General features: G+C 41.7%; 1 protein-coding gene across 3 annotated transcripts in view; it reads left to right on the forward strand.

Annotated features, from left to right (window-relative positions):
- Positions 1–17,668, forward strand: part of WASF3 (WASP family member 3) — a 79,820-nt gene extending 62,152 nt beyond the window's left edge. For 2 of the 3 annotated variants that reach the window (XM_062020421.1, XM_062020422.1), the window contains 6 exons: positions 332–485; positions 2,541–2,658; positions 11,136–11,302; positions 12,141–12,404; positions 14,085–14,467; positions 15,209–17,668. In XM_062020421.1, the coding sequence (XP_061876405.1) occupies positions 332–485; positions 2,541–2,658; positions 11,136–11,302; positions 12,141–12,404; positions 14,085–14,467; positions 15,209–15,366 (1,244 nt within the window). In that variant the 3' untranslated portion in view covers positions 15,367–17,668. Of the gene's footprint in view, positions 1–331; positions 486–2,540; positions 2,659–9,099; positions 9,276–11,135; positions 11,303–12,140; positions 12,405–14,084; positions 14,468–15,208 lie in introns of all 3 variants that reach the window. The other variant, XM_062020423.1, reaches the window with a different exon arrangement.
- Positions 17,669–23,380: the final 5,712 nt, after the last annotated feature.

Consider the following 23,380-nt stretch of genomic DNA (forward strand, 5'->3'; position numbering starts at 1 on the left):
GAAGTCCATGTTAAACTTCATAAAAAGGGGAGACTGTTGAACATCTGCATGTGACAGGATTCTTGCATCATCTTCCAAGACACAGTCCGTGGTCCTATTATTTTAAATGAGGTTCTGGATCAAGTGGAACTTAAATCTGATTTATTATGGTAATTCTTACATGCTTTTGGGCTTATGATTGTGATTCTTTGCTAAAGAAAAATCTTTCAGCTTTCCTTCTATTTTTTTTCTGAAAATATTTTAAATAGCTAGTGTAAAATGGACTTTGTTTATCCACTTGTGTTCATTTCAGACCGATGATTCTATGATAAATGCGTTTTTGGTTCTACAGTATCGTTACAGGATATCAACATGAAAAAAGCATTCAAGAGCTCCACAATTCAAGATCAGCAGGTAGTTTCAAAGAACAGCATTCCTAACCCAGTAGCTGATATTTATAATCAGAGTGACAAGCCACCACCTCTGAATATTCTTTCACCTTATAGGTATGGAAATATTAATTGTTTACATTCTTGTATTTTACCCTTCATCTCCTAGTTGTATGCAGAGAGTAACTAGAGCAGAAGGGAAAAGCTGTACTGGTTATCGAGAGTTGTTTTTGTAGGGACTTCTGCATTCATGGAAAGAAATATTGCTATTACCACACTTAAAATCATAAGTTGTACTTGACAAAAATCAGCATATTATAGCATGAATGTTATATAGCAGCACAGGATCAGAGCACAAGGGCCATTGACTATGTAGGAAGTGAAAAGGAATGTAATAATGTACTACCCTGCTTTCTTTGGTTATTTATGTAAAAAGCTGGATTTGTTGCTTCTGTTGTCTCTCATTTCTCCTTCACACCCGTGCCCTCCCAACACATACACATGGGTGCACACATGATTTTTACCTTTTCTTTTCCTGGTGTACTTACCAGTCAATAAAAGAGCAGCAGGTGGGACTTTATTTCCTGTTTTATTTTTCTACTTCCTTTAAGCTTATTGCTCATGATGTAAGTACAATTTGTCTGTCTGAAGGCTTGTGGACAATGTTTTTTATTGTGTCCTTTAACTTTTGAGAGGTCCTAGATTGTGATGTGTCTGTGTAAAGCAGGCAGTCAATCTGCTGTAAGTTATTTGGAATTTTTTTAGGAGTGACATACCAGAGCATTTGCAGTGTATTTCATTTTTAAGAGTTTCTGCTTGGAAGGTAAAACTGTTAGATTTATAGCTGAGGGATATGTCTTTTCCTGCTGCTACAGACCATGGGGGTGTTTGTTTATGAGCATCCAGTTGGTAAGAGTTGTTATTCATCAGCTGTTCTGCACAGCTATGTCCTAATGTGTATCTGGGTGACAGTGTCAGTGACATATATTGTTCCTGTTTTATCAGGGATAGTTCAGCAAGAAATAGAATTTAAGTAAATGTCTTTTAAGTCTTTTATATCTGCTGAATTAAAATTATTTGTATTTGCCTTGGACAAAGTTTAAATGTACTTCAGAATGTAGTCTGACCAAAGAGAGAGGTGGAAGGGTAGCCGCAGTACCCTCCTTCAGTTGGTTACAAGTGTGTGATGAGGAGATCTATGTCTCTATGGCTAGACACTATATGAGAACTGCTTCAGTGGTTGTAAGGTTTCTGCATGCTGGAGCTCCATCACTCCTGCTCTTGCTGGTAGAAGTTAGTACTCAGTTGCCATCGACATTTGCCTAGGAGTAAATTGCGACTGCAGCCCAAAGGGATTCTGAAGGACATTGTTTTAGCAAGGTGAACTAGGATCACTGCCATACACTGTTTGGACCATGTTGGCTGCCTGCCACATTTATTCCCCCTATACCATTTGCTTTGTAGGAGTTTAGGATATTAGTTTCCCTATTTCCAGGCCATGAGATCAAATTAAGATTTGATAGCATACCTTTTTTATGCCATCTTAGTCTGAGTGTCCCTGGTTGCTGCTGCCTATGGGAGCTGGCAAAGCCAAATGAGCTCTGTCTCAAATCCTCCTAGAACAGTCTGGTACGATTCAACTTTTCAGTTGCTCCCCCTTTCCTAGCCCTTCCCCTAGTCAGAAGACTCCTACTGAGAGTAGTAACTGTCTTGTGCTTCCTGTCATTAGGATGAAGATGGTAATCAGACCTACCTTGCTCCTAAATTCAGATCTTAAGACCCATCTGGATTGAGCTCAGTGTTCCCTTTTCCAGTTTTTTTGAGACAGTTGAGTTCTTACACTCGTCTGTCCTGTCTTGCCTCTGATCATCTTGCAGTACTGGTGCATTTATCTGCTGAGCGGGACCCTAGTCAGCTCCTGCTGAGCTCTGAGGCATGGCCTGGCAGGCACGCTTCCCAAAAGGCTGTGGCTTCCACCCCTTTCCACTGGGGTCCTTGGCATGAGTCAAGCCAGGTGTAAGCTGTAACTGCCAAGAGTGGCATTTAATGCACTGGGCGTGCTGTCATCCTATGATGTAGAAAAGATTAAGGTCATGAAGATAATGAAAGGTGAGTTTTTGGTTGGAAAAATGAATTCATATTTTCTTAACTTTTCTTCTGTTATATTTCCAGGGATGATAAGAAAGATGGGTTGAAGTTCTATACTGATCCTTCCTATTTTTTTGATCTTTGGAAAGAAAAAATGTTACAAGATACTGAAGATAAGCGAAAAGAAAAGAGGAGACAAAAGGTAAAAAACATCATAGCAAATGTGTGCATTACAATTTTGTGTACAGTTGTCTAGGTGTAAATTACTAGGTCATATTTAGGTTGTGTGTGTGGAAAGAGTATTCCTCTCTATACATGGATGTAGATTCAGTTGGTTTAGTTTTTAAAGCTCATACTATTACAGGAAGTTGGCAAATTGAATTTTAGGAGTACTGTGGTTATGCTCCAAGATACTTTCTTTAATCTTTTGCCAGTATTTGCTTATTAGACTCAGCAAAATGGCCCTGTTGTGCTTTGGAGGAAGACGCTGTGATTTATGGAGGGTAAAAAAAAAAAAAAAGGAAATTGAATTGTGGTTTCTTTTCTTTATCCAGCAGCATCAACTCCTGTAGCAAAATGTGATCTTAGCCAGAAATAAATACTTTGTTGTTGTTTTAAATTCCTTCGTAGCGACTCTTCACATTTCAACAGTTGTTACAAGCAAGCAAGGTGTTAATACACAGCTAAGTTATTCTGTGGCTTGGCAACGAGAGAAGATAAATTTTGGGAGTTATATTCTTTGTTTTCTCTTACGTTTAAAACCAACAAAAAAGAGGCTTTCTCATAGAAAAGTGTCTTCAGTCCTTCTGGAGTATCTTCAGCAGTTTGATCAGAGATGTGTATTTCGATGCAATCAAGATATTCTGAATGGATTTTAGTTTTGAATGAAGAAATTAGTTACTAGTTCTGCACCTTCTTTGTAGTCTTTTCTTATCAAATCTCAGGGCTTTAAGATTTTTGAAGATAGTTCTGGGGAAGAAAATGAAAGAGGAAAGTTGGAAGCAATGATTGCTCATCTTATCTGGCAAAAGGTGCTTTTTTACATGGGTTCAGTGAAAGATAAGGGATTAAAAATAAAAGGAACCTAAATAACATGCACAGACTGCAGGGAGGAAGTAGAAGGAAATGTATATGCAAGGTTGTAATCTCACTATGTTCTCAGTATCTAAGTCACAGAAATGATTAAGAGACTGGAAGTAATTAAAGCATTTTTCATTCTGTAGTTGTCTTTTAAAAATTTCATTCAGTATCTTTAATGAAAAATATATAGGGATAATTGTACCCTTTGGGGGTTTTTCGTCCCACCTTTTTCCCCTCACAGTTATATCTTTTTGCTATAGAGGGGGGTAAAAAGAAACTATCAACTGCTATTTTTTAATTCTGATTTTATTTTTAAAAGGCAAAAAATACAAAAGCTTTTTGAAAAATTAGAATGTTGGTTGACAATATGGTGGTGGCTTTAGAGAGATTTTTACAATACCACTTTCTATATTAATTTACTTTTAGGCTATATTTTAGACAACACATCTTGCTTGTTTCTATCCATGGTATATTTTTTGTAGATTTTCTCTTATTAGTCAGTTGCAAAATATGCTCAATTCCAGTCACGCGTGATTATAGCCACACATCACAGAAGTACCCCTTGATAAATTCTACCTGAAGTGCTATTTGATTGAATGTATAGGAAGATCTGCTAAGAGGGAAGCAACACAGGTTTGAGTTTGCACACATAGATGTCATTTTGTGACAGCAAGAAATCTGGTTTTTAGCTTTCCAGAAGCTGGTGTGTAAATGCACATTTTATCGTCTGGAACCTTTAGAGAGGTGAAGGGTTTGGGTGAGATGTCTCACGTGCCCTGTTCATTCCACAGGTTGCTTAACAGGTTGTCATTTTCTTTTGTTCTTGATCTGATGATAGCAGTGACCAGGAATGAATCCAGAGAATCTAGTAACTAATTTGTGGCCCAAGTTGTATTTTAAAATCTACTGAGTGAGAATTCCTTATGTGATTTGTACTCTACAGAAGCACAAAAGAGGAAAGCTGTTGAAAAACTCTGCAGGTGAAATAGATGTGTATTGTTTAGCAAATTATAAACCAGGCATCCAAATCCAGTCCCACTAAGCTGACCAAATGTAGCTAGTCTGTAGCTCCAATTTTTCAGGTGGTCAGTGAAGCCTGAGTGTACTCCTTGCACCGGAGAATCTTATTTTCCAAAGTTATTTTGCTAATTTGCCTTAAATTACTTGAGCTGTTGCAGCAGAAGATTTGTGAGGAGTTTCATTTTCCTGCCTTGAAATATTATAGTTACTCTTTCTGTGTTCAGTTCAGCTAAAGGAATCTAACACAAGCTTTCTCCAATTTGGTTCTTTTGGGTGACATTTTTCTCTTAAGAAAACTAATTTTAATTAAGTTAAAATTGTGTGCTGGAATCTCTTTTTACTGACAAACTCTCAGTAGAGCAGAGTTCAATGAAGCTAGTTTTGGCTCTTGTGTATATTGGTAATAGTCTGAATTGAGTGACTGGTTATTAACTGTTAATGAAAGGAAAGTTGTTCTACTTTGCTTTTTATTGTTCCCCATTTCTTCTGAAGAATCAATAGGCATTTAAATAAGTAGAAATATTTAGCTTTGGAGGGTTTGTATTTCAAAACTCAATATTGATGACTTGTGATTGACAGGATCTTGTAAATTTTTGAAGTCAGGACAACACTCTGGGCTCGTACTTCGAGGTTTTTAGAAGTATTCCAAGTACTTGCTGAAGCTACTTTCTGTTACTAGCTCTAATTCTTTATCAAGACGCTTGAAATACCATTTGCTAACTCTCAATGCAAATATCCAACTTAATTAAATTAACTCTATTTGAGGGCTCTAATATGTTTGTGTGTGCTGAAACTGCTTTCTGCCAACAGCTGAATGAGGTACCTGTTTTCTGGCTTTAACCTACAGCATCCACTTGTCTGCCACAGTTTCTATTACACTCAAAGGAAGTAACTCTCATTAATGTTGCTTAACTTTCCTAAGAAATATTTCTAACTGTAGTTATTCTGAAAGGCTTCAGCTCCCCTAGAACTCTGTTATTGCTCTGGGTACTGAAAGTAGGGCTGTCACCATTGTTTGTTAAGGTAATGAAAGTATCACTGGAACAACTTAAAACTACTCCAAGGTATATGTAGTTAGAGGTGTATATGTAGTTTTGTCCACTGCTAGTACTTGGCCTGCCCCACTATCTGGAAGAAATAAAATGTTTGAGATGTGTTTATGTAATATATAGTAAAAAAAATCAAATCCAGCAGGGTTTGGTACTGCTTGAGTGAAAAGGGTTCCAGCATATTTATTCATTACCACATGTAAAGATGCTGTTCTGGAACAACCCATCCAACTGAAATCTGAACCAATAAAAACAAATCAAGTTTTATTGTTTAGTTTATGTTGTTTATTGGTATGTGCTTAAGTATTTACCTTTTCTCATAAAAAATATAGTGATCCCTTTAAAACTGAACTTTTAAGCAGGTGATTTGTCATAGTTTAGGCCCATCCAGGGACAAAAGATCACAATTAGATTGAAGTAGCACAGGCTTTGGAACTCCAGGGCAGGTAGGGCTTAATTCCTGCTTATGGTTCTGGACAAAACAGACCAGGCTACTCAGCCTGGGGAAGAAAACAGAAAATCATTTAATCCACCACCAACCAAAAACATAACCATAAAACCCCAAGACATAACAAATGGGAAACAACACAGAGTGGTACAGTGATGAAGAGCACAACCAGCCCTTTAAGACCACCTTCTCCCCACCCCTCCCGTCTTCCCAGGCTCAGAGCCCTGATTCTGGTATCTCTACCTCCTCCCCCATGAATGGCTCAGGAGGACAGGGAATGAGGATTTCAGTCAGTCTTTTCCTGATGACTCCTGCCATTTGTCTCTCCTCAAGGCAGATGGGCTTCTTTACCACCCCTCCCAGTTCCTCACAGGCTGGGCAGCCCTGCACAGACTTCTCCAACGTGCGTTCATCCCAAAGGCTGCAGCTCCTCTCTGCCTCTCGTGTGGGTCTGCTCTGTGACCTGCAGGCTCCAGCACGGCCTGTGCCATGGCCACTTCCGCACACAGTCTCTCGCCCATCCGAGCGCACTCACACAGAGCTGCTGGCGGCTCTCAGTCCTGCCATGGCCCTGCATGGGTTGCAGGGGTACAGCTACATTCTCACCATGACTTACAGAGAGGTCTCCAGTCTGTTGCTACTGCTTCCTTCCTCCTTCTCTGACCGTGGGGTCGACATAGTTACCTCTTGTCCCGCTCCTACAGGTGTTTAAATAAGGCATTTAAATACCTCCTCACATAGAAGGTTTAAATAACCTCCTCACAAGCACTTCAAATTCCTGTCCTTAAATAGTGATGGCAGAGGTGCCAGATTGGCCCAGCCTGGCTGGAGGTGGGTCTGAACCCCAGAGCCAGGAGAATATCTGAGAACTCTTTACCTGGTTTGCGCTGGAACCCGCTCCCCCTGTTACCAAGCAAAAGTGGCTCCTCACAAACCCATGACATGATTATATGCCAGCAGTCATGTAAGCACTCCTGATTGTACAGGCATTATGTCAAAAAGGTTGTCTTCTGAGCAGCACCATTCATCCATCAAAAGGTGGATATTTATCAAGAAATTTGCAAGAAATATGTAGCTGTGACCCTTGGCAGATGGAAGTACCATTTTGTGAGGAGGAAAGTGGGAAGTATATTTTCAGTTAACCAAAAAGTTTTCTTGTCCTTCCCTCTCAAATTTAGCACGATTTAGTAACAATCTCGGTAAGTAAAGCAGGATAAGTCACAAATTAAAACAATGTTGCAGCAATCAAGTGAAAAAGAGACAGATGTAAAGCATTCAGCATGGTGATTTAGCAAACCTTCCGGTATTTAAGATAAAGCATGAGTGAATCTGTTTCCCTTCTGCACCACTTCCTGCATTGGGAAATTTTGATGACAAGAAATGCAGTTAAAGGAGGAAGTAGAGCCTTGCACAAACTGGATAGAAGAGGGGTATGATTCTAGAAAGTTTCAGGGCGAAAGAGATTTTATAGGAAGTAATTAAGAACCACGGTGATCTTTACTTAACAGGAGTCAAATCTAAAATCTTCTCACGGCAGGGGCCAAGAATGAGTGAGTATTGTCAGAAAACTTGGATGTTGAACTTCAAAGAGTTTTCCTTGTCATTCTTAACATTAGTAGGTTGCTAATGCAGGTCCCTCACATGGACATGCACGAACAAGCGTGAGGTCTGAAACACGGACAAGCAAGCCATTTGGTAGATTTTGGTTAGTTGTGTAATGCCAAAGACATTATTTCAGAATTATTTATGCAGTGCCTTTTGCCAGTTGGAGTAAAATACTTATGTTCATCCTTGATGTACTTCTTTTTCTCTTTGAGACTGGCTTTCCAACTATTATCCCTTACTTTGAGGGTAGATACTGCACAATAAACTGCTCATACATCAGCATTTTACCAAACTCTTCTCTAAATACGATGGAATATGGCTGCATTCTCAGAATATCAATATAATTCTTTCCTGAGAAGCTTTTTTCTAGCAGCCAAAAGCCTAATACCGACTTACCAATAGATAAAACATTTCCATTTGACCTGTTTATGGATTAGTATTTGGAGATGTGGACTCCTAGAGATGATTAAAAAAAATAAATCCAGCATCCTCATAAATGTTGAGAAAAGAAGTAGCACGTAAATGCCCTTCTCAGTTTGCAGTGAGTAAGCTTGTTTATTTTTCTCCTGAAGCACCAATACATTTTTTATATTCATACCAAGTAGTCAGAAGTAGGCGAGGACAACATTTCAGAGGTGTGGAAGCATTGAATCCCACTATTGAGAGATTGTACTGACAGATAAACACTGACACTGATTGGGCCTGAAATTCTACAGGAAGATTAAAGAAAAAAAAATCTAAGCAGCTTGATTTGTCATGAAGCTATCAGGTTGTAATATATTACTGGTCTGAACATAACTAACACATTGCAGAAAGGATTAGTGTCATTCATTTTTATGTAAGATAATGGTAAAGAATGATGAGGAAAAACTAGGAGGAATTTCAGTAGTTAGGTCTAAGAAGGGAGAGGAAGTTAAAACAAACAAGCAAACAAATTATTTCACATAGACAATGAAATAAGAAAATGTTTGCAACGTTTCCATACTTTCCCAAGACCTCTACTGATTGTGACCTTAATGAATAACCAAAATGACCCTGAGCATATTTAATGTATTCTCATAAGATTGATTTGCAGGGGAAGGAAATTAGAAGTGCTTTAGGATAGTCTAGATAAATGAGACACAATGTCAGAAGAATTTAAACTTTCTGGCTTTTAGAATCAGTCACATTTCTGTGGGAACTGGTAAAACCAGGAGGTTGGTATCGCACTGGCATGTGCATCCTCCAGAAGAAGGGCAAAGCAGCAGTCATGCTCCTAATGAGGTTCGTAGCATAAGGAGATATTCTTGTTTTCAGCGCAGAGAAATTTTATGAAGACTTGGCTTCATCTGTAAATCTGATCTTATTTTCATGCACTCTAACTGCATTTTAACCAGCTTTTTTCCCTTTCCTTTTTTTTTCTCTCTCTTTGCATGCTTTATTTCTTTTGTTTGAACATTAGGAGCAAAAGCGTATAGATGGCACCACCCGTGAGGTGAAAAAGGTTAGAAAAGCCAGGAACAGACGCCAGGAGTGGAATATGATGGCATATGACAAAGAGCTTAGACCTGACAACAGGTTGTCTCAGAGTGTGTACCATGGAGCATCTTCCGAGGGATCACTGTCCCCAGATACTAGGTCTGTTCACGGCAAAGCTGTTTGTTTTACCACAGTTTTATGTTCAGAAATGTGGAGTGCAATTAGGTGTTTTTACAGGTTGGGAATAGTCAGAATAGACAAAACAATGCACGTTTTAAAGTTTGTCTCAAAATTATTTTAAAGCATAAATAGCATAAATTCTGTAATGACTTTTTTCTTCCCCAGCTTCAAATAACTGTTTTGTCATCATAATGTTATGCACTGTAGTGAAATAAGTGTTTGCTGCATGCTTTTTGTTTTATCTTGAGCAGCTGTAGTTACAAAAGCATTTAAGTCTGCTTCTGCTAGATAATGTCAGGACCTCCTCCTTCGTGTCTGGTTTGTCATATGTTACGCAGCTGATAGCTGAATAAATATTTTTCTGTGATCTACTCAGCTGAGCATACTTTTGCTTCTAACAGAATGCTTTAATGGGGGAATAGTTCATCTTTATTGATGTTATTTTTGTCTAAAAAGCAAGCTACAAAACCAGATGCAACATTATTGCTTGAAATAGCAGAAACCTCTACTTAGACACACGGCAGAATTCATCTTCATTGACTGAGATTCCCTTTGAGCTCAGTGGGAGTTACATTCTCCCGGTGTGCACGGAGGTCTGATTTTCTTCTTTTCACTAAGCTGCTCTGACTAGAGGATTTTCCTACTTATTTGCTCTGTTGTGGTTAATTGCTAGCAGTAGTATCAGCAATAAAGAGAATCTGCTGGAAAAAGCAGGTGTGACTGTTCAGCGTTCCAGTTGTTTGAATGGCTGTCGGAGTGGTCAGATGGAGGAAGCAGCCACCAACTACAGCAGTGTGGACTGACACCTTTTGGTCTGCTGTCCAGTGAAGATTAATTTAAAAAAATCTGCTCAGAATCTTGTATATATAATATTTTGGTCTTTGTGGAGCACAATCATCATGTAATTGAAACAAAAAATGTAAAGAAAATGGCTACTGAAGGATATATTTCTGAAGGATGTATTCAGATCTCTTCTCTGTCTAAAATCCTTTCATCAATTTATGTTTTCTACAGTTTCTCATGCAAAATGTTGCCTCTTGTTTGTCAGCCTGTAATACTTCATTAGGGTTATGCATTCCACGGGTTATCTGGTAAAAATGACATTGATGTCCAGATGCTAAGTGCAAGATCTGGATTTTTCCATCATGAGTTCTGTGTTTTACAATTTTGAGTCTTTTCTGGTCCTTAATGCCTCGCTTCCAGCATTCCTGAGTTTAAATAATCAAATTGAAGTGATTTGTTTTTGCCTCCCAGCAATGTCAATGTATATTTCACTGTTTGCAAATATCCATAATATCTGCAATCTGTAGCATTTTAAAAGGAGAAATGGTAAGATGCATCGTCAGGTGGGATATAGATGATGTTGGATGATAATTGTCTTGTACTTACAGGAGACTTTCAAATTTTACAATGTATGGAGAACTTTAAATTTCAACACATCATATATCATTGATTGAATCTTGAACTCCGTGTTTCACATGCATGAGGGGTTAATTTAGTGAGTGGTAATGAGATGGAGAGAAGGCTTTCTATATTTTTTTTTATCTTGGAGTAGTCTCAGCTAAAGGAACTAAGCTCTTAAAAAAAACCTCTATACATATAGAAATAAGTACTGGGTTTAGAGATGTTTTTATGCTGACAGCTGCTGCCTGAGCAGTGTTTTATCAGTCAGGTCCTAAAGAACTGTATTTGGCTAAACTACGATTCTTTTGTAAAGTAAGTTGAAAAACCTTCATGTTTCTTCTTGTTCGCTAACTGTAAGATGCATTAAGCATCCACATCCTGGTGTCCAGACTGTGGCAATTTACAATGTTATTTGTTATACTTATTGTACTTTAGAGGGAGAAACACAAGCTGAATCCAAACAGAAACCAGCAAATTAATGTGAGAAAAGTAAGAACAAGAAAAGAAGAGTGGGAGAGAAGGAAAATGGGCATTGAGTTCATGAGTGACGCAAAGAAAATGGAACAGGCAGGAAGCATGAAAGAGGACAAAATGCCCAAAGGGTTTGTCGTTTTGCTTTGCTCAAAGCCCTGGCTTTTTGTTGCTTACCTTGCTTCCAATCTTACAGATAAGTGCATCAGTTTACTGTGTTCACTAAAAGCCAGGCTGCACGATTGTTCATTACTAAAACAACTACTTGCAGTAATGGGATGAAGAGATCCTTTTGCTCCCTCTCTTGGGCTTATTTGACAGAGCATCCTAGACTTTGTATCTTTATGAACTCTCTGCTCAACTAATTTACACTTCCCAGTTTCTCTAAGCCTTTCCAGCAAAATTAATCATCCAAACAAACTAAAATGCATTTTCTAACTTTTGAAATTGGTTTTCTCTGCTTTGGTAAAATACATTCTTCTGCCTAATTGTGGGTGCTTACAGTATTGCTTTCCTTTTTCTGCTGCCATTGTTGACTTAAGGCAGCCTGATAAGTATTAGAATTTCAAACAATGGACTGTCAAAATCATTAACAAAACCAATATGCCTCCTGATGGCTGCTGAAGAACTCTGAAATCTGGAGGAAGCTCATTTTTTTTGTTTGTTTTTCCTTTTTTAAGGAGGACATCCTGCATGCAGCTAGTGTGCCCAAATATTGAAGGCATTCCATTTCAGTCCTCCTGTGCTGCCTTGTAGGACTATTTTCAAGCTGAACCATGATTTTTCTGTTGCATTTGTTCTTGTGCTTCCTGTGGACTTACAAGGTGGTGGTGCTTGTTAATCAGGGAGTCCCCTTGCAAGAGAAATAATTCTGACTTGCATTCTTTTCAGCTTTTCTTGTGAGCTATTTAGATAATACCGTTACATTCACATAATCTGTTCTTCTGCATCCATTTACTTCAATTTTAGGTCCCATGCATCTGATGTTACAGATTATTCTTATCCTGCTACTCCGAATCATTCCCTCCATCAGCAGATAGCAATGCCTTCATACGGAACAGGAGATGGTCCACAGTACATGGCAGCACCCCAAAGCCATGAGCATGAATACAGACCACCTTCCACCACAGTACGACATGCTACTTTAAACAGACCTCAGCAGCCACCTCCGCCTCCACCCCAGCCTTCAGATGGCCAACATAGCTCAGTACCTGTGGTACCAGCAGAATATGGGTAAAACTCCTGATTTATTCCAGTGCATTCTTGATGAAACTAGAGGGCTGCATGTTTTTCATGACCATCATAACGTGTAGTGTATACACACAAAAAGATCCCAAATATGTTAGTTGTCTCCATGGGGAGGATGGAAAAAAATGGTATAAATTCTGTATATGAACGGGACCTAAGTGAAGAAATGATGAAAGCAGAAATAATGAGCTGTGTATTGAATATGGTGAACTCAGTATGCTTGTAAAATGTTAAGGGTTCCTGATATAGCATTAAAAAAGGGACAGTTTTCCTTTAAAGTGGATAATAGCTACAGTATTATTTGAATAACATTTTAAACTTGAGGATATGTGCTGAAAAAGTATTGCTGAATGTGATTAGCATGGCAGTCTGTACTGCATCCCTGAAAGGGCTTTTTAAAGGAGCTTATGACAGAACTGGAAGGGATCTCCTCAGACACAGAGACAAGTTCCCTACTGCCACAGACACCTCCATAATTCAGGATATGAATCTGTCAAACTCCTGGGTAGATACCTTGCCTGAGTGCATTCTGAGGGAAGGCTTGCTCCACAGTGCTGCCTTTCTCGTGGCAAGAGAATACCTGTTTTCTAACCAGTCTCTGCTTGTTGACTCTTTTGCTTAAATTGCTTAAACTCTCAAGTTGTAACCCTGGGAAAGTTGTAATCATTCTTGCCAATGCTGTTTTTAAACTAAGCAAGGCAAGGTTTTCCAATCTCATTTGCACCCTGGGGTAGCATTTGAACAGCTGATGATTGTGCCACATGGTAGTGGACCTGCTTCTGCAGGGGAGTTGGACTAGATGATCTCTAACGGTTCCTTCCAACCCTACCATTGTATGATTACACTGTGGTCGATAGCTCCAACCTGCATTTTCTCTGTTATTTCCAGTTTATAACAGAAACACTTGTGCATAGTTCCCTGGTACATGACCGTTGTCGGTGTCTCACGCTTGAGACATGTCTCTCACTGACATGTATCACTGAATGTCATTGGTAACTTCCCTTTGGTTCCTGTCATGTAATTCTTTACCTGCTTTGTAACTCTCACATGAATTCCTTCCTGTTTTTTCTTCTAAAGAGTTCTTCTAATGACATTTCAACATAGAAACTAACTCTTCCCTGATCCTCCTCTTAAAAGTATCAATTAAATGTATCAATTGAATTAAGTAATGCTTGAATTGACAAACTTGACTAAAAAAGCACATGAGATGCATGATATACCTTTGGGTAAATCTTTCCACTCATCCTTTCCATTGTCCCCTATGCCTCTGTGTTTCCTTATCTCTTTTGCTCTAACACTTGGTCTTTTGTGGAAGTGATATGTGTATTAAGTTTTCTTGGTCCTTCCTCTCATCATAGGCACTCAAGAGTCTAACAGAGTAGGTGTTCAGTAAGAAACATAGCTTTATACCTAACTAGGCAGACGTGTGTAGGTAAACATCGTGCTTTGTGGAGAGCTGAGAAGACATTCCTTGAACCGGGTCACCTGCCTTAAATCTCAGCGTATGATCAATATTTGCCAATGTGTATATTCGTAATCACTTGCATGTCGAAATCCCTTTTGAGTTTTGCTTTAGCTGAGGTCGGATGAGAGCAGTTTAAGGGGTGATGGTTCTGTAAGCCCTAACTTTCAACACATTAAATGTGTTTGTTCTGTTTTGTATAGGATGCTTCCAGCTCAGATGGTGGATTATTACAATCCTACAGGTCCCCCCCCTCCTCCTCCTCCCCCTATGATTCCTTCAGCACAAACTGCGTTTGTTAGTCCCCTTCAGCTTCCCGTGCCACCTTCCCATCCCGGACTGGTGACTGGCTCTCCGTACGCAGCTGCCCATCATCCTTCTCCTAGCGGTCTCGCCGTGACTGCCCCTCCACCCCCCGGGCCGCCGCCCCCGCCGCCGGGCCCCCCGGCCGCCGGCCCGCCCGTGTCCGTGTCCGTGTCCGCCTCGCCGCTGCACGCCGCGCCCGCCGCCGAGCCCAAGCGGCAGGAGCCCGGCCGCCCGCCCGGCAGCGACGCGCGGAGCGACCTGCTGGCGGCCATCCGCATGGGTAAGCGCCTCTGCTTCGGGCAGTGCCGCCTTCCAGTGCCAGCGCCGGGTGCTACACGGCAATCCCGGAGCGCGGCTCCTGGCCCCAGCGGGGCAGAACGTCCCAGCCGGGAGATGTTAACCACAGATACCATGTGGCTGTAACATCTGTCAGCCCCGGGCCTGAGATCTTTTTCTGATGCCTAAAGGTGTTCAGCTTTCTCAAACATCTTCTAGTGTTTGTGTGGACACCATCAAATGAAAACAATACCTGTGTTCCTGATGCAGAGTGGCCAGTGGATATACATAGATTTTTGCGTCTCCTCAGAACTCGGTTACCCAACATCAGGCTGTGATCTGCCCACTGATTTTTAACCAGTCACTAATGGCTGTTCCTGGCTCTGCTTACAAAATGGAGCTGTAGGTTTTAACAGGGTTTCTGAATCCAGTTATGCAAACTTTCATCCTCAGATCAAAAGGACCCATAGTCTTGAATATTTCATTTTAACATGCTGTTGGCAGTTTTAGGAGTCTAGAAATATTCAGTCTCTGAGCAATGGATTCCAGTCTGCCTTTTTCTCTTCCTCGCTCAGAGAGGTTCTCTAACTCAGTGGTTTCTTTTCTCCTTGAATATGTTGTTAGAAAAAAACACAGAGATCAGAAATGAAATCTGTAGCAGATCTGGAATCCGTATCTCTCGGATAACAACACAAAACCTAAAATCTCTTGTGCGGAAAACTTCTGAGAGTAATTGTCTCTACAGGAATTCAGCTGAAGAAGGTGCAGGAGCAACGGGAGCAAGAAGCCAAGCGAGAGCCTGTCGGCAACGACGTGGCCACCATCCTGTCGCGCCGCATTGCTGTGGAGTACAGCGACTCCGACGACGACTCCGAGTTCGACGAGAACGACTGGTCAGACTGAACCTGCTCCGAGCCCGGCGGCACGTTCCTCCCCTGTTTGGCTTCAGTGTAAAGCAGGACGCTGGACACGTGTTTGGGCTAGTGATGGAAGTGCTGAGATGGAATTGGTATTGCTCAGAACGCTGTAGCTTAGCAACTCTGGTACTAATGATGTGATTATGCTTATGCAGATCAGAAACTTGTCTTACTTTCAGTATTTTACCGCATAAGACTTAAGTGCCACTAAATGTAGCAAATCATGTGCTGCCTGCAAAATATGCTGCAGTTGTTGCACTGTTACAGAACCAGCATTTTGTTTTGCTTTCCTGATCTTGAAGGGATAAAATATATTTTTTTGACTTTACATCTTACACTTTTAGTTACATGGGCTCCTTGGGGTACTTGTGAATTGCTCTGGCTGTTAGTCTTTGAAGGCAGTCAACTCTAGGACTGAGTGAAGCGTTGAGTTCCATAACTATGACTTGTAGCTTTTTTGTTAGTTACTAACTATGCCCATCTCAGTGTATTTTTAATCACTCCTGGGCTTAGGGTTGGGTTTTTTTTTTTGTACAGAGTTGATTTTCTATAATGTTTGTTTTTAGCTTAACAAATGTAGCAGGTGATGAAACGTACGCTTTGAAGAATGAATCCACACGATCCCAAAGGCACGTTTTGTGGGCAGCTTGGCTAAGTTTGTGACAGTACCAGCTCTAGGCTGCTGGCTGCTTGTTGGGCAAAGTGCTGGATGTGGGGGTCTCAGGTAGGTAGCAGATGCACGTCCGTGTCACAAGTGAAGGTTAAAATAGCTGTTAGAGCTCTTCGGTTTTCCCATACACACCAACTAGCTGCAAAGCCTTCAGGATGGACCCGAGAGAAGCCATATGGTTGTTGCAGCATCGAAATGTTACTTTGGTGTTCGTACAGATCGGAACAGTCCAGGTCTAGCAATCAGATACATTTCACAAGTATTAAGCTGGTCTTTATGCCTGTAGGTGTAAGTGTTTGTAAGTAAGTTTGGTTGTGGTTGATTTGTACATATATAGTCATGACAGATCATGTTCTGCTCCCTGTAGCCCATTTACTAGAAACTTGTATTACTTTGAATGTGGTTTTTTTCCCAGTACATCCCATCAATAAAACATTGGCAGTTAAAGCAGTTTTATGGCTGTTTAGGTACTATGCCATGCATACACACACTTGTTTTCTCCTTCCCAGCAACAGTTGCTGCCATACAGTCTGCTTTGGCTGTCTCTGTCTTCTTTCAAAAGAATTCCTTTTTTTCATAGTATTGAAACAGTTTTGGGTTTGGTTCTTTTTTCTCTCCTGGATAGACAGTCAGGCTGCTGCTTTGCCTAACGAGGCTTTTAAAAATGTATTCATAGCAGGGGAAGAGTTCTTTCCTTACCAGGTGACAGTTTTAATCTTTGTAACTAAAGTCTCTGTAATTCCAGGTTTAACATTTGGTAAAGCTCCTTTTGTCCTGTGAGGCCCTGTCTGTTCTTAAAGTACATCAAATAAAGAGAAATGGAAGGCAATTTTCTAACCTGTGTTTACACAAGAAACAGTTTTAGTCCCGAGAATGTAACAGTGTAAGAAGGCGATTGCATGCAAACAGTTGGCTACTGCATTGCTGTTTAATCTGCATATGATCTTTCCACCTGTGGTGGCTGTCTTTATGTGAGGCTGGTGACATGCTGCCTTCATGTTGATGTTGGAATTGATCACATCAAGTACAACCAATCTCTGCACAATGGTGAGCAACTACAGCTCTTGGAGACCAGTGGCAGCTTTGGCTTCAGCTGGAGCTACTTTTGCCTTAAATGCAGAGCTGAAGTCTGCTTTGGCTTGTGCCCTGGAGTCTGCAGGCTGCTGTGTCCACCACAGGGGACAATATATAGGCTGTAGCCTGATGGTGGTTTTCATCCCTCGCTGAGAGAGCGTTTGTGCTGCTTAGGGCGGGTGGGCAAGTGCAAGTGGGACAGCCCTGTCCAGGTGGGGAGATTATTCTCAGTGTTCTTTTAGCACACACTGAAGTGAAATATCTCAGCGGGAAATTCTTTCCAATCTACTGAAACTTCACATGGCCGAAGATATATTTTAGAAGCACAGAAGCTGGGTGTGTCTGAACCTTTGTAGTTTGTGGTAATTTTAAATATCAAGCATTAAGCAAGCCATGGGTTGTGGCCAGTTAAGGTGGTGTGTAGATTTTTCAGTCCTAGTAGCCAACCTGTTTTTCTCAACCTCCAACGTTGTTGTTTTCCTTTTGGTATTTTTATTATTAATAGAATGTGACTTGACTTTAGTGATGTAAACTAACATTATTCTAGGCTATTTTTATCAGTTTTATCATACTTTGGGTTGTAAGTAACAAACCTGAATAAAATCTCACTTTTGAGCCCGTCTTTCTTTCCTTAGATCAGTAAGAATTTGCTGTCAATCTTTATCCCTTTTTGATAAATAACAGAAATTAAAATCTAAGGCTTCCAAATGCTGTCTCTGACCCCAGGCACCATGGTTTTACTGGGATGGAGGCTCAAGTCTACAGAACCAGACTCCTTTAAGGTACTGCTGCTCATCCTGCTGTGCATGCTTCTTTTGTTCTTTTGTCAACCTTGACTCCAGCTCCAAGTTGAAGTTCTTGGCTGGTGTAAAAAGATATTAATATGCCTACAGGTAGCTTTAATTTTTTTTCCAATGAAATGCATTGAACAGCAGCTTTGCTTCCAGAAAGACCAGGGCAGAATGTGTGGGTTGTATTATCAAGTTCCCTTCCCTGCTTTCTTTTAGGAAGAAGAAGTCATAATATTGTAAAGCACAATATTGTAAAATGCAAACCCACATAGAAGGATAGAATGGTAGGGGCTGGAAGGGACCTTTAGAGATCATCTGGTCCAACCCCTCTGCAAAGGCAGGTTCACCTAGGTCAGGTTGCAAAGGAATGTGCCTGCCCATGAGAAAAACACTTTGAATCTTTGAACTGCTAGGTTAAACCCTGCTATCCTGGGGAGAACTTGGATAAACCAGTTGTGTAATGTAGCAGGCTTATTGCTAATTAAACAGGTTTGTTTATGCATCTTGGACTTAGTTGTCTCCTGGGAAAATGAATTAATCTTTACTTGGTTCAGCTGCAAATTCCAGTCCCTCTGGTGCTCGGTTCTTACTTTGCTGTCAGTTTTCATCTGTGATTTCAACTTAATTCAGATAATTTAGAGCAAAGACACCGATTCTACGTGGAAACTGAAGAGAGAAGCTCACCATTTGGTCCAAAGGCTATCCCAGCAAAGCATTTCTCACTGCTCATTGCTCAGTCGGGGCTGGGGTGGGAACTGCCAAGGGCTTGGCCTGCTGCCCCCACAGCTTTTAGGGTTGGCTTTTGAACATTAAAAATGTTGCCACGTGACTAGTCCGGTATCAGGTGGATTTGTAGATATTTCACATATCCCTGTAGCAAGGCAAACTGCATGAGTAAGAAGAAAATGTTTACTGCAAGGAAGGTGGAGGCTGTTCAGAAGAGGCTGTGGGTGGAGCTCACAGCATGCGGTCCATGTGGGGGGGAAGGGCAGGGGCTCTGTGGGAGGTGGGCTTGTGGGATGTTCTGCAGGTGTGTTCTATTGTGGGCAGGGCATTGTTTAAGTAGTGAAGAGATGTTGCCCTCCACTGGAAACCACACACCGAAGGATACAACAAATGCAGAACTTCTAGAAGTGCTTCAAATGTCACAGTAAACTGAGCTGAGTGTGAACCTGTGGATAATGAAAACGTCATTAGAATTCTGTGGCTGTAAGCTGAAGCTGCAGGAATTCAATCTTGAGCTGAGGTACTACTTCCTACCAGCAGAGTAAAATCAATATTACAACAGCTCACCCAAGGTGTCTTTGACAGTGATTTTGATGGTGTTTTTTTAAGGTGATATTTTCTTACTGAAAAAACAAATAAACAGACATCTTAGCCTCCTGTAGCCTCTTGGAGAAAAGGCTCTTGCCTTGTGAGGGCAAACAGCCTCAACTGTTAATTCTGAGTGTGAGTTTGAAGCTTTCCTGATATGAGCACATGCATGCTTGCACTGACATGCACAAGTCTGAGGATTTTCAGCATCTCAAGGCAACTCTGTGTTTAGGTGCTTAAGCAGTGTCAACGTGCTCACAGATACACAGGGAATGAAAATAAGTTTTGATCCCTGCTAGAACCCCTCAGGCCTCGCTCTCTGCCACAGAAGAGGCAGGAGTGACATGAGCTTGTCCCTGAATGCCCTTCCCACTTACCTTGGATTTCAAAGCAACTTTGGGTACTCTGGAGGGCTGAGGGTTTCCAGTTGACCATCATCTTTCACTAAAGAGGTGAAGAGAAAGAATGGGAACAGTGGAAGAAAAACACCCAACAATCCAAATGAATGGAATTTCATTTATTTGCTTTCTCTACTAATAGGTGGAGGCAAAGAGTGGAGTTTTGAGTGCTGTCAGAGACCTGTAGGTTTCCCTGGAGAAATGTGTTCTCATGTGTGGGTGGCAGCTGTGTGCTCCCGTGTGTGGAAGGCAGTCTCCTACATTTGCTGGCCTGGGCCTGTCTTTCAGCTCCATGAGAAAGCAAAGCAAGTAGTCCTGAAGAGATTCTTAGCTAAATATAGTAGTCTCTTTGGAGATTAATTCTTACTGCTGGAGATAAACGGAGAAGTTCTTATCTGATTAGCCAGAGCAGGAAGGAGTACTGCGCTTTTCTCTTGGTGAGGGGTCACACAGAGTGTTTGGGTGATTATTGCTGACAGCAACTGTTCCTGGGATGTCTCAATAGCCTGTCTTGGATGTGCTGCCTCTGAGTCACTTGGCATTTCCAGTTGCTCACGCACTGTGGTGCCATGTGCACAGGCTCTGCCTGCTCCAGCAGTGCCTCCCCTCGCCAGTGCTGGCTGGGCTCAGGGAGGGAGGGCTGGGAACTGGAGGGTGTTGCCCAGAGGCCAGTTCATATCAGGCACTCTGTCCTGTCTGTCTTGAGCAGCAGCTCTGAACAGGAGTCCTACCAATTGCACTGAGGGAATGGCAGAACTCAGCCAAATCGGGCTTTTCCTCTTCTTGAAAATCGGGCTCACTTGATGTCTGGCAGTGCTGATGAATTTCTGAGTAATTCTGCTGTTAATGTTTTATTTCTCTAGTGAATTTATCTTTCTAGTCCAGTTGTCTTTCTCTGCCTTGGTGGATGACCTGCATCCATTGCATAGTCTCAAGAATGACAACCAAAGTATCACTTTCAAGACTGCAAAAGTTTCCCCATGAATTTATTTCTACATGATTTCTGTTTGTGGCACATTTTGCTCTAACAAAAGTTCAGAGGTTTTGCTTAAAGCAGTTAGTGAACTTTTTGGACTGCTTTGAAGAGCTGTTTTGTAGGGTCACCAAAGTGGCTCATCAGACTGTGACAGGAGAACATTAAGGTATATGATGTGTTGCAGTGTGTATATTGAAATACAGCTGGATTTTGATTATATGATATTTTATGTGAGTGGTTCCTAGGGGCATTTGGAGTTTACTTTTAAAATACATGGATCCTGTTGGCTCAATTGCTTCTCCCAGTTACTGACTCACTGTAACTGTCAAACCACCATGGTGACTTCCCACAGGTTTTTAAAGAAATGAGCAAGTGAGCTGCCTTGCACCCAACTGACAAACTCTTATCTGAAAAGTCTAACAATCTCATTTGTGCCCGTCCTCTGTATCATCTTCCAAACCCTCTGCGACTTTCAAGTCACCCTTTGCTTTTTAAATTATTTAAGAGCCATTTTCATTGTTTAACTTGACATAGTCTGTCTAGGAAACTGAATTTAGGTCTACCACATGCTTTAAGTAGAGAATGCTCCACCCCTCTGCTGTGGTGCCCCTCCTGACCTATATTCCTTGCTGTGCTTCTAGGATCGATATGAATTATTTACGTGGTATGATAGACTTACCTCATACTTTGCTGAAAGAGATAATAAATCCTCACTTTAGGGATTTTCAAGCCTAGTTAAAATATACCAAATCATGAGGCAGCTGCTAACAACTAGAATTATTTGAGATAAGAGACTTGAGAGTTGTCTAGCTGTAGCCTTGCTTCTTACTGATGGTGTCACCAGAAAAAAAAAGCAACTAAGTACAGGCTGCCTCACTTAAATGGGGAGGATAAAGCCACAGATCTGTGTCATTCTCCTGTCTCTTAAATGGGAGGTAAGAAAATAGATTTTAGGACAAAGATGGGGAAGAAGAGAAAGGCCAGGATTTCTCTTGTGCTAAACCATAGGTGTTTCAGTGAATAGTTGATGATACTTCCCTCTGTATTTGTTTTGCCTCCATACAGAAATATCCTCTGAGTGGTGAGGCTAAGTTTTAACCTTCTCCCTGAAGATCACCTTTCCTATTTTATTCTCTTCACCTTATCAGTTGCAGTACATAATCACCTTTCTGTTCGATCCAGCTGTCTGCCTGCTTCAGCTTTTATTTCCTTCACTGGGCAGATGAGACAGGAGAGTACAAATGGCACCGGCAGTGCTGCCAGCCTCGACACCTGATTAGGATAAACAGATTTAAGTTGACATTTAAATAGTAAGTAGGTCTCTTTCAAAATTCATGAAGACAAGAATTACTGAAGCAGTGTAGTGAACTGGGAACGTTTTCTGCTCAGGAAGCAGAACATGACTTCAGGGTGGTGGGATATTTAGGGAGTATGTGGGTAAAGCATACTTGTAAAGTGCAGCTCTATTTTAAGGCTTCCAGGTGTGAGCGCTTTGCACAATTGCTGTAATCACCAGTCTGCTGCAGGTATTGCTTCCCTCTGGGCTTTGGGCAGCAGCTGTTGATTCTCACCCATCTCTTGGAACACTAAAGGCAATCCCAGTGCTGTAGAAAGGATGTAGAAAAAATTTGTTGGCTCAAGAAGCATATGTGGAATGAACTGGAGAGGTAGTGGAATGGAGAGAGCAAAGTATCCTCCTGAGAACATCGGTGGTCTTGGCAGGACAGAACCAAAGATGCTGGAGGCACCATTAATTTGCTAGCCCAGAAATTAAGATAACAAAAACCTGAAAGTTCCATGTCTTGAGGTACATGGCATGGAGACTGTCTCACCGCATCAGACTGAATGTGTTTTTCCACTTGGTGTCCAAACTAGAGAGAGGAAGGCAAGGGGAGTCCCTGGCACTGTTGCTTTCCTTCCACTGGAATTGCCTTGAGGTTGAGGGTTGACAAGTCCTCTTCTGGAAACAGGCAAAACCCCAGCCTGAACAGCAGCGGGGCCAGGCTCAGCCCCCGTGGGCCTTGAAGGGAGCAAGGGCCAGGCAGGCAGGTGGTCAGCACTAGCCCGTGCCAACAGACTGGGATGGAGTTCATGCACTGCTCCATGGTGGGAGGTAACGCACGGCACCTGGGTAGCAGCAGATTTGCCTCAAAAGTGCTGTGCAGTCTGAACTCAAACACTGGTGTGGGCTCTGCCACAGTGGCTGTGCGGTGAGACTGCCAAAGGGCTCTGTTTGCAGTCCTGGGTACCCTTCTGTGCCACTCCTGGTTGCTGCTGTCATCCTTCAGCCTCACACGTCGCTCAGCTCAGCTTGGGAGAGGCAAAGCCCTGGGTCTGTGATGCTGGAACGTGTGGGCAGCTACTGGGGAAACATTGGTAAGGAGGGAGCACTTGGCTGCTGGGGAAGCATTGCTGACCAGTGCAGCACCTGCAGCGGCCCCAGCAGGCGCCTTTGCTGCAGCTCACCCGAGTGGGAGTGACCTGATGGTAAAAATCTACCAGCTGGCAATTACACTTCAGTATTATCTAGCAACAGGACAAGGGGTAATGGGATGAAGCTGGAACACAAAAAGTTCTATTTAAACATAAAAAACCCTATTTCACTGTTCAGGTGAGGGAGCCCTGGCACAGGCTGCCCAGAGGGGTTGTGGAGTCTCCTTCCTTGGAGGTCTTCCAGACCCACCTGGACATGTTCCTGTGTGACCTGATCTAGGTGAACCTGCTTCTGCAGGGGGTTGGACTAGATCATCTCTAAAGGTCCCTTCCAACCCCACTAT

The sequence above is a fragment of the Colius striatus genome, chromosome 1, assembly GCF_028858725.1.
Source record: "Colius striatus isolate bColStr4 chromosome 1, bColStr4.1.hap1, whole genome shotgun sequence".
Taxonomy (NCBI): domain Eukaryota; kingdom Metazoa; phylum Chordata; class Aves; order Coliiformes; family Coliidae; genus Colius; species Colius striatus.